We start from the raw sequence: 16,573 nt of genomic DNA, 5'->3' as shown, positions 1-16,573 counted from the left end.
CTAATGAAAAGCACCCATCTGAGAAATATAAATATAAAAATAAATATAAATGACTCTTAAAACTCAGTATTAAACAAAGAATAAGGTTTTAAATGGGCTGAAGGAAGTACACACTTGTACTCCCAGCACTTGGGAGTGCTGAACCAGAAAGAAAGACAGTGTGTTTGAGGCTACCCTAGGCTACATATTGAATTTCAGGTCAGCCTGGGCTACACACCAAGGTCCTGTTTCAAAAAGTCCATATAAACAAACAACTTCTAAATAGATACTCACAAAATAAAATGCCAAGGCCCTATGTCATTATAGAATCATGAATTACACACAACCTATCCCTACACATCTTGGCAGGACACCAAGTGCTGCTGACAAGGAACAGGGATTCCCAAGTTAAACACTTTGGGAATCATTGTGGCTATTTCTTACAAATCAAGCATATACTCATCACACAATGAAGCCATCTTGCCAACAGCACTCTGCCACACAAACATCTGTACTGGATATGTACCCACTTCAGTAGTAACTGCTCACATTTGGAAGAGAGCAACAGGCAGGCTCCCGTTAGTATTTCATCACTTGACACAAACCTAACCATACCTAGGAACAGATCCTCAGATGAGGAACTGCCTCCATCATAGCAGGCTGTGTGTGTGTCTTTAGGGTCTTTCCTTGATAAATAATTTATGTGATTCACATATTCATGAGTCCTAGATAAAACACTGAGCTACTTACATTGTTGGATTCTAGTTTTATTTTGATCTAACTGTAACTGTTCCCTGGTTCTTCCTTCTTAAAATAAGAAATATGTTCTTTATTTTTTATTTCACATAAGCTCACAGTTGAGGGAGTTTGGATTTTTAAAGGGATGCTAAATGAATGAATTTTTAAAATATTTATTTTTAATTACATGTATGTATGTGTGCCTGTGTGTAGATATCTGCACTCCTGCAGAGGCTAGGGGTGTTGGATTTACTGTGGGCTGTGGCTGTGAGCTACCTGTTCGGATGGTGGCAATCACACTTGTATACTTTGGCAGAGCAGAATGAAGTCCTAACTGCTGACACATCTCTCTAGATCCTGAGACTGAACTTTGTTTTAACTTTTTATTGATTCTTTGTGAGTTTCATGTCATGCACGTAGTCCCCCTCATCTCCCCATCCCCGAGTACCCACCCTCCACTCTTGCAACCCCCACAAAAGAAAATGAACACACACACGCACACACACACACACACACACACACACACAGAGAGAGAGAGACAGAGAGACAGAGAGACAGAGAGACAGAGAGACAGAGAGATAGAGAGACAGAGAGAGAATAGAAAACACAGACTGAATTTTTAAGTAACAGAATTTCAAAGACTAGGATTTTAAAAAGTTAGACTATGCTTTATAATGTAATATTAATATTAACATGAGATCTTGGGAACAAAAAAAGAAAGAATTTGACTTAATAGTGACACATTTGTGTGTTATGCAGAACATCAGTAGGGCTGGTAAGTTTTTGTCACCTTGCCAGAAATCTAGTTACACCTGGGATGAAAGATCTCAGCTGAGGAATTACCTCCATCAGACTGTCCCGTGAGAATGTCTATAGACATGGCCCTGATTCTTGATTGATATGGAGGGCATAACCCACTATAGGTAGCCCACCCCTTGGTGGGTCATCCTGGTTGTATAAGAAAGCAAGCTGAACAAGACTCCAGGAGCAAGCCAGTAAGCAGCATTCCTCCATGGCTTTTCTCAGTCCCTGCCTCCAAGTAGCTGTCTGGATTCCTGTCCTGACTTCACTTTCATGATGGACTGGAAACTGCAACATGAAATAAAACCCTTTCTGCCCAAGTTGCTTCTGTCATGGTGTTTATCACAGCAACAGAAAGTAGACTAAAACAATGTCCTTCAAAGGTGTAGGACAAACAATCTGTGGTATAGTCACATAGTGAAATATTACTAAATGATTAAAAAAAAATTAGTAGTGGCATATAACTGTAATCCTTGTACCTAGGAAGCTGAGGCAGGAGAATCAGAAGGACAGCCTAGATTACATGGATGGATGTGTATATAGATGGACTTACAATGTATCAAGTCTCACAACTTGATAACTAAAATATCACACTGCTAACTGAAACAAGTCCCGTCTAAAGAGCTACATAGTATAAGCTGCAATTATCTGACATTCTGAAAAGGATAAAAACTATGATGATAGTTAAAAAAGTCAGTAATGTCCAAAGGTTCAAGTTAAAGGAGGGAAGGGCAAACAGGAGGCACAGGGAGAGTTTTAGTTAGTCTGACACTATAATGTGAATAGTTGATCCTGTACTTCTATCAAACTCCATAGCAACAATTGCAACAATGAACCATAATATATGATAGTTTACTTAATGATAATATACCAATCAATATAGACTTTTTAAGCCTAGAGTCTTACTCATGTAAATCAAGTGCTCTACCACTGAGCCCCCAGCTACTTAATCAACATGACTTGGTTTTTATTTATTTATTAGGTTTCTCTGAGACAGAATATGGGTAACTTATATTGACCACACTGTAAGGTCCAGGCTGGTCTCTCGGGATTCTGCTGCTTCTGCCTTCCAACCGCTGGGAACATAATCCTGTGTCAGCAGACACAGCTAGTGGAGCTTCATTTTGTATTGTTGTTGATTATGAACCAGAGTCTCGCTGTGTAGCGCTGTTTGCCCTAGAACTCACTCTGTAGACCAGCGGGCTTCAAACTCACAGAGCTCCACCTGGCTCTACCTCCCAAATGCTGAAATTAAAGGTGTGTGCCACCAAACCCAGTCTCCTAATTTCTTTTTATCACTGGGTAATATTTCATTGTGTGATTATATAACACACACACACACACAAATACACACATACTCACATATATAAACACACACAAACAGAGGTAGGGAGGCATAAGAGTACATGTATGTGTACACATGGCTAATCTTGGTTGTTGACTTGACACAACAAGGAAGTGGGAGTCTCAACTGAGGAACTGCCTGTCAGGTTGGACTGCAGTCAGACTTGTATGACTTTTCTTGATTATTGATTGATTCAGAAGGGCCCATCCTACTATGGGTGGTATAACACTAAGCAAGTGGGCTAGCTGATATTTTTTTAAAAAGCTAGCTGAGCAAGCCATAAAAAGCACACCAGTAAGAAGCATTCCTATACAGTATCTGCCTTAGCTTCCTGTGATAATGGAGTATAAAGCTGAAATAGTCTTTCTTCTTCTACAAGAAGCTCTGGGTCATGGTGTTTTATCACAGCAAGAGCAACACAAACAAGAAGACACACACATACATAAGAACAACAGAGGCAGAAGCAGGGGAAGAGACCAGCAGGAGGAGAAGAAAAGAGAGATACAGGAAAATGATGGGGCCAATATGAGCAAAGAACAGTGACATATTAAGTATAGAAATGTAAAAATGATTAACATATTTATCAAGTATAAGCTGTTAACAGTGAGCCTCATGTGGTGGCACAAGCCTGTAATATCAGCACTTGAGAGCAGAGGCAGAAGAATATCATTAAGTTCTATGTCAGCATGATCTACATGGTAAGACCTTATCTCAAAAAAAAAAAAAAGTTAATATTGGTTATCTAGTGATGTGTATCCCTGTGTACACACATGTGTAGACAGAGAGCTTTGTTTTCAGGTTAACTTTTATTTTTTAAAACTTTACTCCTTACATAAACCATGTAATTAGAAAATCTGGACTAAAGAAAAATCGGCCTAATCATCTTTATATAGGCAAGCATTCCAGGTAACCTAATTAGATCACCAGAGCCAATTACCTCTTTACTACTAAGTCCACTTCCCATTTCCACTTCAGGCTTTAGTGTCTCCTGGATTTGTCCCTTGCTGAACCTGGATAACCTAGGGAGTCCCTCAGACACCTGCCTCCTTTCTACAGCTTGTGTCAATGCCACAGGGCAGGATCAGAATGCCCTCACCAAGAGTGAAATACCAGCCTACCTTCTAGGCTCCCCTTCAATGCTCACAAGACCACTTTCATTTGTCCAGGGCTCAGGTGCCTTCCTTCCCTATGTCTGTAATTTTCCTGACCCTTACTACAACACACAAAAGTTTAGTTAGTGTCCACTGTGCACCGTAAACCAACTCACATGTTTACAGATTCCTCTTTAAACATAGCATAGCTATGATTGTAACTTTCCCCATTTGCCAAGGGGTATTCAAATTTAAATGAAAATTTCACTGCACTCAATCATCTCTGCTTTTCTGATCTTGATAATCCTCCTTTTCTTCAAAGCCCTGGGAAACCTGGGTCCTCCCCACAGAGCTCCATGTTTCCTAAAGCACTCAAACACATTCTTACAGCCATTAAAGTTTTGCAAAAGCTGTTCTGAGAAACAAACAGGACAGAGCGTTCATACAAGCCGACCACAGTTCAGTCAGAGCTGAGCAGTGAATGTTTTGCAATGTTTGTTTATCAGGAGCTCTTTTGTCCTTTAGTTTCTTCACTTTTTAAACAGAATTTGAACTCTTATTTCTATTATTTACCCAGTCATGTGTATGTGTCTTAGGAGCATGTGCCATGTATATGCGGTGGTGGACGCTAGACCAGGAAGAAGGATTCACACCCCAGCCTCCTGTTGGAGTTTGGGCAGAAGAGAGCCACCTGACATGGTACTGGGACTTGAACACAGATCCTCTGGAAGAGCAGCAAGTGCTCTTAACCACTGAGCCATCTCTCCAAACTCTCATTTCTTCATTTTCAAGAACTCAAGTTTTAGGTGGTATGGAGGCACACCTCTTTAAGCCCAGTTCAGAGGTAGAGGCAAGTGGATATCTGAGTTCAAGGCCAGCCTGGTCTATATAGTGACTTCCAGAACAGTCAGACCCTGTCTTCAAAACAAAACAATCAAGCAAAGAAAAGAACTCAAATTTTATCAAACTTGTAAAATTACAAGAATTATTATAGATTGTAAGTGAAACTATCTTAACATACATATATATGTATTGTCATACACACACACACACACACACACACACACACACACACACACACACACTACTGTCTATGTAACGAACAAGGGAAACCCAGCTACCTGGTGCCCAGTAGGTAGACCTGCCAATACAACTAATGTGGACGTATGTGTCTGTATCTACAGAGGCTACTTAACATTCTAAAGCATTTAGTTCTTGAGAACCTAACAAACGCCTCTAGCAAAGCACTACCTGCTGAAGTTAGAAACGGGCCTCACTATGTGGGAACATACCTAGAAACACTCCCTTCCAATAGGAAGCAAGTGAAGACCACAAACTATTTTCACACAGCCAGTTGTTAATAATTCAATGGTGGTAAGCTTCTATGTGTTTGGAATTAAATTCTCAGTCCCAAAAGACACAGGCATCTTACCACAAAGAAGATAAAACTGTCATTAGTGAATCCGACTATTAATTATACAACAAATCAATGAGACCAGACATGTAATTCAAGTCACAAACCAAACCTAAGCTAAATGAGCCCAGTGTTACCTTAGTGGTATGTGATTGCTGAGGAACATCTCAGCTATGCTGATCAACTCAGCTGTGTTCTCATGGACAGGATCAACAATGAAAACCTGTCAGAGGAAAAAAGAAAAAGAACCCATGAAAAGGCATTCAAGTCTTCCTCGGCCAAGAGAAACAACATGAATCATCATACATGAAGTCAATCTTTCTCAAAATACCACCCAACTACATATAAGGAGGTTATAAATAAAAAACAGCAGCTGCCACCCACAGCATGCAAAGAACATGGTAGTGGGAGGAGATGTGATGTTTCGTTTCATGAATAACACTGGTGTTCTGGCCTGTTGATGCCTGTTCTACAATAACCAACAATTGTCAGTGTTATCAGTTCTCCCACTGTGGAAAACAGAGCCTGCCTTTTAGTTGTAACTGTTTCTAAGGATCTCTGAATTAACAGTTAGTTTAGAACTCATCTCTTAAATCACAGCAGCAGTGATCATGTATTAATCCTCACTACATTCGATCCAGCTTATATACATTCTCTCACACAATGAAGTCACTCAGGATTGGGGCTGTGAATCATTTGGTGGAATGTTCACCAAGTACGCAAGAGGCTCTGGACTCAATCTCCAGCACTACATAAAAGCAGGGTTGGTGCTGCCTATCTGTAATCCTGGCACCTGGGAGATAGAGTTAGGGGATCTAAAGTTCAAAGTTATCCTATATAATGAGTTAAAGGTCAGCCTGAGACACGTGGAGTATTACCTAAAATAAAAAAATTTTAAAGGAAAAAATAAAAATTCATTCATATGGTAATAAAAAGAAAGACCTGAGTTTTGAAAAAAGAAGGTAATTTTTAAGACTAAGAAAATAACAGGACTAGTAAGACAGCTTAGTGCAGTGGTTGTCAACTTGTGGGTCAAGAGCTCTTGGACATCAATCTAAGACCATAGAAAAATACTGTTACAACCCATAACAGGCTGGGTGGTGGTGGCGCACGCCTTTAATCCCAGCACTTGGGAGGCAGAGGCAGGCGGATTTCTGAGTTCGAGGCTAGCCTGGTCTACAGAGTGAGTTCCAGGACAGCCAGGGCTACACAGAGAAACCCTGTCTTGAAAAAAAAAAGAAAGGGGGAAAAAAAAAAGGGGAGGGGAACATAACAGTAGCAAAATTACAGTTATTGTATGGTTGGGATCACCACAGCATGAGGAACTGTATTAAAGGGCTGTAGCACTGGGAAGGTTGAGATCACTGGCCTATGAGTCATGTGTCACCAATTCTGAAAAGTTCCATCTCTGGGCGCACAAAGTAGATCCATCAACAGGTTGTCCTCTAAGTTACACACACACTATGGAATGTGCAGGCCTGCACACATTCACACTCAGGGAATAAATACATGAAATAAAAAATTAAAATGAAGAGAGAGACAGAGACAGACACAGAGACAGAAGATTGCTTCAAAGCAACCTTGGCTCCTCTGCCTCTCTTCCACAGGAGTTAAAAGGGAAGAGACACAGAAATGACAGGGAGAGAGAAGTGCTAGCAAACTTCCCTCCCAATCTTTCTCAAACAGGGAGCCGAGATAAGGCAGTGAGAAAGTTAATGAGAAGGTTTAATTAACAGACCAATCCAACTACTAAATGTGAGAAATTAAGATAGTAGAGCCCGAGGGGCCTTGCCTCTTCCTGAGGGGTAGAAACAGTTAATGGCTGGTGGGAAGGGAAACCTTTCCTTACATAGGCAGGCGCTGGGAAGTTGCCAGTACTCCTCTAAGTGCCCCTGTATGTTGGTTGGTCTTGTCAACTTGGCACAAGCTAGGGTTATTTGGGAAGAAGGACCCTCAATTGGAAAAAGCCTCTAACAGACTGGTCTGTGGGCAAGCCTCTGGTACATTTCCCTGATTAATGATTTGTGTAGGAGGGTCCAGCACATGGTAGGTGATGTCATTCCTAGGCATTAGGTGGTGCTGGGTTTGTGAAACGAAGCAAACTGAGGAAGCAAGCTAGTAAGAGCTTCTACTTTGGGCTGGAGAGATGGCTCAGCGGTTAAGAACACTGACTGTTCTTCCTAAGGTCCTGAGTTCAATTCCCAGCAACCACATGGTGGCTCACAACCATCTATAATAGGATCTGATGCCCTCTTCTGGTGTGTCTGAAAATAGCTACAATGTACTCTTAAATTAAAAAAAAAAAAAAAAAAAAAAAAAAAAAAAAAAAAAAGCTTCTACTTCAGTTCTGTCTCTAGCTCCTGACTTGACTTCCTTGCATGATGGATTTTAAGCTGAAAGAAGAAACAAAAATCTTTCTTTCTAAGTTGGCTTTGGTCATGTTGTTTATTAAAAACATAACCGTATATAAGACAGAAATTGGTCCCAGAGAATGGTCTACTGCTGTGACAAGCCTGACCATGTTGTGTTAGGGAGAGCTGTGTAAGTACCTGGAACTTTAGGTTGAAAAGGTCATTAGTGCTCAGACTATAATGAACCATTATGGGAGCTGGGAAAATGTCCTTAGGGTCAGCACACAGAAGGTGTGGTCCAGAGGGGGGCAAGGCTGCCTTTCATGCTGGCAGCCAAACTTGATGATGTACAGGTGTTGAAGGCCTGAAGGGGTCCCAAGAGGCACCTGAAGACTGGCACTCCATGAGAGGGCAAGAGAAGCCACTGATGAAGCTGCAGCCCCAATTCAAGGGGCCATAGAGAGAAGGTGAGGCTTGGCTCCATGTAAGAAGGTCAGCGGCCCCAAAGAGAGCCCAGGTGAGGTTGCTGGTGAAGATGCAGCCCAGGTGCCCTGCAGACCTCAGCACAGAGATGTGAGGACAGTGAGACAGGCACCAAGAACATGGCAGCTGTGGAGGACTGGCCTGAGCCACTAACCAAGCTGCATGTGCTACAGATGCACAGCTGGAAAGTGGAGCTGACCTGGCCCCTTGGCGTCCAGAGGATCATGGGTAGGTCCAAGACACCAAGACCTATACTTTTTTATGCTGTAGAATTTTGGTTTGCTTTAATGAGAGTGTGATTGGTTCTTGCCTTGAATCAAAAAAGCACATAATCTACTTTTTATTTTATAGGAGCCTACTGTTGGAGAGACTCTGAACATTTAAAGACATATTGGATATTTTAAAGAAAACTTGAGCATTAAAAGTGTTAGCATGTTTAAAGACTGGGATTTCCAATGATATTCTGTGTTTACTATTATAATAACATCTTGAGAACAGACCAGAAAGGAAAGCTGATGGTTTAACAGTGATGTGTTTGTGTGTAAAGCTGATGACAGGCCAATTGTGGTAACTGTTTTGTCACACAAGCTAGAGTAATTTGGGAAGAGGGACCTGCAATTAAAATAAATGCCTCCATCAGACTGATCTGTAGGAAAATCTGTGGGGCATTTTCTTGATTTATGATTGATGTGGAAGAGCCTGGCCCACTGTGGGTAGTGCCACCCCTGTGCAGGTAGTGCTGGATTGTATCAGAAAGTGGGAAAACAAGTCATGGAGACCAAGGCAGAAAGAAGCACCCTCCATGGTCTTTGCTTCAGTTTCTGCCTTGAGTTCCTGGCCTGACTTCCATTCTCAGTGAACTATAAGCTGTAAGAGGAGATACACTCTTTCCTTCCCAGTTGTTTTGTTTTCGGTCATAAAGTTTATCACAGCAACAGGAAGCAAACGAGAATGCCATACTTAAACTCAATGGTTCACAAGAAAGAGCAAGAGTTGGGGGGTGGGGGGGGAGGACTAGCACACAAGAGTACTGACATCAGGACCCTGAGAACTACAGCTACTTCCACTAAACCAGACGCTGGTGCGTTATTTCTCAAATATAGTTCTCACATAGCCCACTAGCTTTTTTTCCTCAGTAAGATTAAAAACTCTATTGAGCCAACTTGAATTGTAACTTGAAGTAAGGTGAAGCCTATTAACACACACTCAAATGACACTTAGAGAAGCAGCAGTCACAGATCTTTTGAGTAAAAAACAAAAAACTGTCCTAAAACTTCTATAACACTCCTCTAAACCTAAAACTGCTCTAGAAAAAATGTTTTAAAATATAAGACTTTGGCAAGTGGCCCAGGGTAAGCTTCAGTTATAGATGAGGTACATGCGTCACAGAGCAACAAGAGCTGTCACACTGCTGAAACATGAGCACATTCCAAAGCCCTTTTTGCGTGACTACTTGTGCACAGACACAGAGAAGCATGAACGTGCTACGTGTGATGAAAGAGGCAGCAAGGAGCAACAGTTCTGGGCAGAGGCTACAGGACGGCTGCAAAGACTCTACTTACCATGTTATGGAGGTTCTTTCTGATCTGCCGTATAACGCCAGGAAACGTGGGGCGAAGTAACTCTTGTAAACTTGAAGGCCAGGAGTTATATCGGCTATCAACTTCTAGGTTGTTGACCCACTTAAATGCAAGAAAAAGGCATGACACATACACATTAGTCACTGACAGAAAACGGTAACTAATGAGACTTTAAGAATCGCAGTGGATGTGCATGGTGGCACATGCCTTTAATGCCAGCACTTGGAAGGTAGAGACAGAGAATCAGGTATTCACCCATCCATCATGACCACACCAAGACTGACACCAACCTGAGCTATACATGACCTTGTGTCCAGAGATACACATCATACAAGGCAAGACTGTTCTCAGATACACAAAGATGGAATAGAAGAATGAGTAATTGCAGCACAGCCATGAACTATGAGCTTATCTGCAATCAACACAAGCACCTAAAGACCACTAGCAAGAAATACAATTTAAAAACTAAAGAAATCCACAGGAAATGAGACAAGAATAAGCATAATAAGTCCATGAAGGAATCATAAGTGGCCAATAAACACAAACATACAACATCACAGTTTGTGAAATGTAAACAGATATACAAAGAAACTACGCATTCATTAAACTGGAAAAAGTTAACAGTTTGTCGATGTCTCAGACTGTGCAAAAATATAGAGCACACAGAAACCCTCAGGCCACAGTGGTCTCTGTAATACTCATTAAGACCTGACTAGAACCACTAAGTTCGCCACATCCAGGTAGGTATCCATCCCAACTGACTTCTCACATATGTGCAAGAAAGGTCTACAACAGCAGGAAGGCACAGAAACAATAAGCACCTGTTGTGTGGATGAGGGAATGCAGGGGAAATACAAAGATATGCTCCTGCTTATATGAGTAGAATGTTCTGGAAGGACACACGAGCACTTCTGCTGGCTACCTCTGAGAGGAAAGATGGCTGGTGAGACCTATTACCATATGCGTTCTGTACTGGCTAGTCTTACATCAATTTGACACAAGGAAGAGTTATCTGAAAGGACGATGTACTGGCTAGTCTTACGTCAATTTGACACAAGGAAGAGTTATCTGAAAGGACAAAACCTCAATTGAGAAAATGCCTCCATTAGATCCAGCTGTAGGGTATTTTCTTAATTAGTGATTAATGGGGGAGGGCCCAGTCCATTGTGGGTGGTGCCATCCCTGGGCTAGTGGTTCTGGCTTCTATAAGAACAAGCCATGAGGAGCAAGCCAGTAAGCAGCACCTTCCATGTCCTCTGCATCAGTTCCTGCCTCCAGGTTCCTGCCCTGTTTGAGTTCCTGTCCTGACTTCCTTCAGTGATGAGCAATGTTATGGAAGCATAAGCCAACTTGCTTTTAGCCATGGTGTTTCATCTCAGCAACAGAAACCATAACTAAAACACCTCTGTATATCTTAAAATTTCAGCTGTAGACATATAAATGATGTTATTTTTTAAAAAATAAGCAAAATGTTAAAAAAAAAATAAAGCAACAGAACCCTCCTACAATGTTAGTGTCTGGAGCGCTCAGTTTAGTCTAATTAACTTAATAAAGCTGAAGACCTTTCAAACTACCAAGTACTCTAGCTCTGAGGAATTAATTATACCATCCTCATTAAGTCTTTAAAGAGAAAGCTTGTTAAACAAAAAAAGATTATCTACCCATGTGAATTTGTTTGTTTTGTTTGTTTTTTGAGACAGGGTCTCACTATGTAGCTTTGCCTGGCCTGGCACTTGCTATGCAGGCCAGAATGGCTTCAAACTCAGAGACATACTTGCCTCTGCCTTCTGAGTGCTGGGATTAAAGGCATGAGATTCCATACCCAGGAATATAAATAATTTAAAACCAGTATTCAAATGTTCTTAATTATCTGACTTAAAAAGACTTTAATTATTACTTGCTACATGCTGGCCCTTGCCATTTAAGAGAGTGTGGAGAACAGAGCCCTAAGAGTAACCGGTTACAAAAATAAAACTAGGGTTACAGAATAAGACACCAACAGCCGCACCAGACTGTGAATACTTTTAAAACACTTAAAAAGAAATAAAGGTATAAAATTAGAGACAGAGGAATGCACCCCAGCCACAGAAGGAAGGCGCTGCCTGCAGGGAGAAGAGGCATACCTAGGAAGGAGCACAAAGAGAGCTTCGACTGAAACAGCTTCCCTCCAAGAACACAGCAATGATTATACACAGTGATTATTTAGTAAGAATGGTGATGAATCTCCATAGTATGTTATTTTCCTTATGCTTTATAAGCAAAACCTTTCTGTCAGAAATCAAATTGCATGCATCAGACTATGCAATGGTTCTATCGCCCAGACGGAACGCAGACAAGAAGCCTACACACAGGTAGCTCAAGCACTAACACCTATGCATACACTGGGCTGCAGTGGTGGCTGTCCTGGAATACATGCGGCCAAAAGGCTGCAGGATGGACATGTCTGATGCACAGTACAGCATCTCTCTTTTTATAAAATGCCTTCAGAATAAACACAGACAGAAACCAAGGGGGAGACAAAGCACCACCATCCCCACATTCTTTTTACAGATGACAGAGATCACACAGCAGATAATAAAATCCTTTTAAATAAGGCTACTAATTGGAAATATATGCTATACTAATAGGTTTATATTATGCATGTTGTCACAGAGTCAAAGAAAACTGAGATGTAATTGGGAAAACACACGCTCTTCCCACGATGTCCATGTAAATCCTATGAATACAACACAAGACAGAGAATAGTTTAAGATTCATTTTCATTATTTTTTAATTATTTGACTTTTTGTGTGAGTATGTGCACATAAGGGCCAGCCCAGGGTCAGAGATATCTGAGGTCACATGTGACTGAAACTGCAGCTGTGGATGCTGGGAGCTGAACTCAGGTCCTCTGCTAGAGCAGTGAATGGTCTTAACTGCTGAGCCTCTTTCCACCCCTGGAAAGATGCTTCTTCCTCACAATGGCTAGAAGACAACGTTTATGGGCATGTGAAAACCTATTTTCTACCCAGAGTGTTAGTGCATGCCTTTAAATCCAGAGAATGACAGACAGACAGACAGACAGACAGACAGAAAGGAAAGCACACTCCCATCTCACTGCAGAGATATAGTCTCATAATAAGCACTTGTAAATCTTTGATAAAACACAAATTAAAAAGCTGTAAAGTGCCTGAGCAAATGATACTCACTGAAATAGCAGGACTCCTGATGTCTACTGCGTAGTCAGTCTCAGATGGCTGGATGTTCAGCTTCAAAATATTATGTAGAGAAAGGCCTTCTATTCCTAGACTGTGTAGACCCTCCATTACGCGGGCTTCATTCCTCAATGTATCAAATAGACTACAGGAAAAATAAGGTGTCTAGTTAAGGTAGAGTACTTGCCTAGCGTATGAGGCCCTGGATTAAATTCACAACATTTAGCACGCACGCACGCACGCACACACGCACGCAGCTCTTCCCTCGTTTCATCTGGTCAAAGGACACAGGACAATGGCGCCATGTACTTTCCTGGTCCTGCTCATTTAAATTCTCAGCAGATGTGCAGATCATCTCTCCTTATAAACTAGATTATCTCTATGTAAGTAATAGAATGGCCCTCAATTTATACTACATGGTATGTGAGTGGGGGAGTGTGTGTACATGCATGTGTTCATGTGTGTACACCTGTGTGTGAATATGGAGGCCAGTGGTCAATGTCAGGATCTTCCAGGGCTCTCCACCGTATTTTCTGAGGCAGTCTCTCACTGACCCTGGAGTTTACTGACCATTAAGACTAGTTGGTCAGAATGCCCCATGGATCCTCCTGTCTCCATCTCCACAGCAACAGGATTACAGATGTGTGACATAAAACCTAGAATTTATGTAGGGTCTCAGGCCCACGCACTTCTCTCACTAAGTCATCTCCTAGCCCTATACTACATGTTTTGTTCTTTAATAAATGTACTTATTTAGTAATTACTGCATGTATTGTGTGTAGGATGCATGTGAGTGCATCTGCATGTGTGTAGATTTGGTTCTCTCCTTCCATCTATACGTGGGTTCCAGGGACTGAACCCAGCTGTCAGGTTTGCACATGACATTAGCTCCTGAGACACTTCACAGGCCTTTATTTATTTATACTTCATATTTTGTGCAGTACATATGTGTGTACATATGTTGTTTACTTGTTTGCAAATGCACCATGTGTGGGTAGAGGCCAGAGGTCCACATCAGGTGACTACAACTCCAAAGATACATCTTTAAAAACACTCAAGCCCTGCACATGCCCTGTTCCACAGGACAGAAAGGATCATGCTGCCCACTCCATCAGAGCATGAGCCCAGCTCCAGCGAGCATCATGAGCTATGAGCCTTCCCTCATGCCACACCGAAGAGAAACATGAGCCTGAACATGTCAGTTATAAAACCTGAGAGAGGGGGTGGAGAGGAAACTGTATTATCCATACCTGAATATATCCTGGGTGTCTAAATCAATATGAAGTCCATTGATGAAGAGAGCTGAGTCTCCAGGCTGCAATCCTATAGTTCCCTTGAAATACTGCAAGCACACACAAAGGCAGGGAAAGCACATTTAGCAAAGCTTGCTGTCCCTGGGCTTTATTGACCACATAAATCTTGACATTCCTAGCCTAGGTTAAGACTCGCTTCTATATTCTCCATGCTCCCTTCTGAGCACCCACTACAGTGAGCAAAGACACTGCTTTACTGAGCCTCCATGTCTCATCCTTTCCTCCTCTCTCCATTCTGATAATGACACGATGATTTCTATAACATTGGGCATGCAAAGCATGAAATGCCAAGGGTCGTGTATCAGAAAAGAGTGGCCAGGGAGTGGCTCCATGGACAAAGAAAGTGCTTCCCATGCAAGAAGAAGGCCTGGGATTCAGATCCCCAGACCTACCCACAAGAAGGCCAGGTAGGCAGGCATGGGGATCCATCTGTAACCTCAGCACTTTGGGAGAGACGGGATCCCTAAGGACAAGCTGGCTAGCTAGATTAGCTGAATGTGTAAGTCCTGGGTTCAGAGACCCTGCCTTAGTAAATAAAATGGAGAGTAATTCAGAAAGACACCCAACATCAACTTCGGGCTTCTATAAACACATATACCCAAATGCATGTGTACTCACAAAAATGTGTTCCACAAACACATACACACATGCACACCTCACACATAAAAGAATATAAATAGAACTAACTGAACAAATTTATCTCTACTTAATTTTTTAAATAACATGTTTCTTCTTGGCCCATGATACATTAAGATATTTATTCTTTTGGGTTCCTTTTCCAATACTTTTCTAGACTACAAAGAACTAAAGCTTACAGTTCTGTCTTATGCAGGACACCAATGGAATGCACGTTTGTTCACTGCCTTAGTAATAAAGAAAGCCCTTTACAAGTATCTCCTTAATACTGAAGGCAGAAGCTATCTATAATCAGTGTCTCAGGAGAACTCTTACTTCTATCTGTCAAGCCACATGGGCTCTGGAATTTCCCTTACCTCTGTCTGCAAGTGCTAGATTAAATTGCATACACTTTGCTTTTTTATGCTTCTGTTGCCTTCCCTGATTGTGATGCCAATCAAGGCTGAGCTGGTAAGCAACACAAGGGCCCCTTGATAAAGTAGAGGACTGAAGAAGTATCCTAAATGCCATGCCCCATTTAAGCCTTCAAACTGAAGCACACAAAGAAACTCTGGGTTATCATGCTGAAGTCAGTGCCCCCAGCTGCCTATGCCAGCAAGGCCTGGTCAACAGCACTTCCTGACTGTGCTCCTGAGTGGCTGTCCAGTACACTGTGACTATGCTGCTTGATCCTGCCAGAAACGCTGATGTGACTCCATTTTGACCCTGCTATTGATTACTATTCTTTGTTTTATATGCACACCACAGTGCAGTGGTGCAGTACTCCAGACAGTGCAGTGATGCAGTGAGGATATGTGTCTCATGTTTCACAGACATGGCAGCATCAATCAGAAATCAAGATGTGACTAACATAAAAATATGGAAAACACACATCTATGTATGCAGCAATGACAAAAGAGGCTATAAATCTGAATGAACACAGAGGGGGAGATGGGAGGGAGAGAAGGAAAGGAGGAAATATATTATAACTCAAAAAATAAAACTTAAAAGGTCTCAAATATGAAAAACAACAAAATTCGCTTAAAAACAACCCAACAACAAAACCCAAGAAACGATAAAGAGCTGAAGCAGCTAAGGACTAGAATTCCAAGCCAGGGAAGGGCTGGAAGGCACAAGCACTAGCCTTCAAGCCAGCTCAAGTCATCCCCACAATGCATGTGAGATGCCAGATGTGACAGTGTACATGTGTAAACCCAGCATCCTACAGCACTGCCAAGAAGCTCAAGGCACAAGCAGTCTGGAGCATACAGCACAGAATCAGATACAATACAGAGTCTGACATTAATAGTGAGCCATGGTATACTCACACGTATATACACACACATAAAATAAAATAAAATAAAATAGAGAAGAATTGGAATTTTCTCCATGAGTCAGTCACAAGTCCATTCACTTGGGCCCCTGAGATGGTAAGAAAGACTAACTCTAAGCTTGAACAAGTAACCGAATGTAGCTCATATGTAGATCAAGATCTGAAATACAGATGAGTTCACAGTGAGAAAACTCATCACACTGGATTAAAGATTTTATGCACACGAGTGTTTCATGTTTATGAATTTTGTATGCATGTATTTATGCATTTTTAAATAATGTGTTTAACTCAAAAACATTAAGAATCCAAGAAATACCAGTGTAGCTCATATAAGTT

General features: G+C 41.5%; 1 protein-coding gene across 4 annotated transcripts in view; it reads right to left on the bottom strand.

Annotated features, from left to right (window-relative positions):
• Window positions 1-16,573, bottom strand: part of Uggt1 (UDP-glucose glycoprotein glucosyltransferase 1) — a 106,843-nt gene that overhangs the window by 48,913 nt on the left and 41,357 nt on the right. For all 4 annotated transcript variants that reach the window (XM_034521238.2, XM_076915081.1, XM_076915082.1 and 1 more), the window contains 4 exons: window positions 14,227-14,318; window positions 12,971-13,121; window positions 9,765-9,884; window positions 5,506-5,591 (listed from right to left, as the gene is read on the bottom strand). In XM_034521238.2, coding sequence (XP_034377129.1) covers window positions 5,506-5,591; window positions 9,765-9,884; window positions 12,971-13,121; window positions 14,227-14,318 — 449 coding nt within the window. The remainder of the gene's footprint in view (window positions 1-5,505; window positions 5,592-9,764; window positions 9,885-12,970; window positions 13,122-14,226; window positions 14,319-16,573) is intronic.

Source organism: Arvicanthis niloticus, chromosome 17, assembly GCF_011762505.2.
Source record: "Arvicanthis niloticus isolate mArvNil1 chromosome 17, mArvNil1.pat.X, whole genome shotgun sequence".
Taxonomy (NCBI): domain Eukaryota; kingdom Metazoa; phylum Chordata; class Mammalia; order Rodentia; family Muridae; genus Arvicanthis; species Arvicanthis niloticus.
Note: the sequence above shows the minus strand (reverse complement) of the source record. Positions and strands in the feature narration are given on the sequence as shown.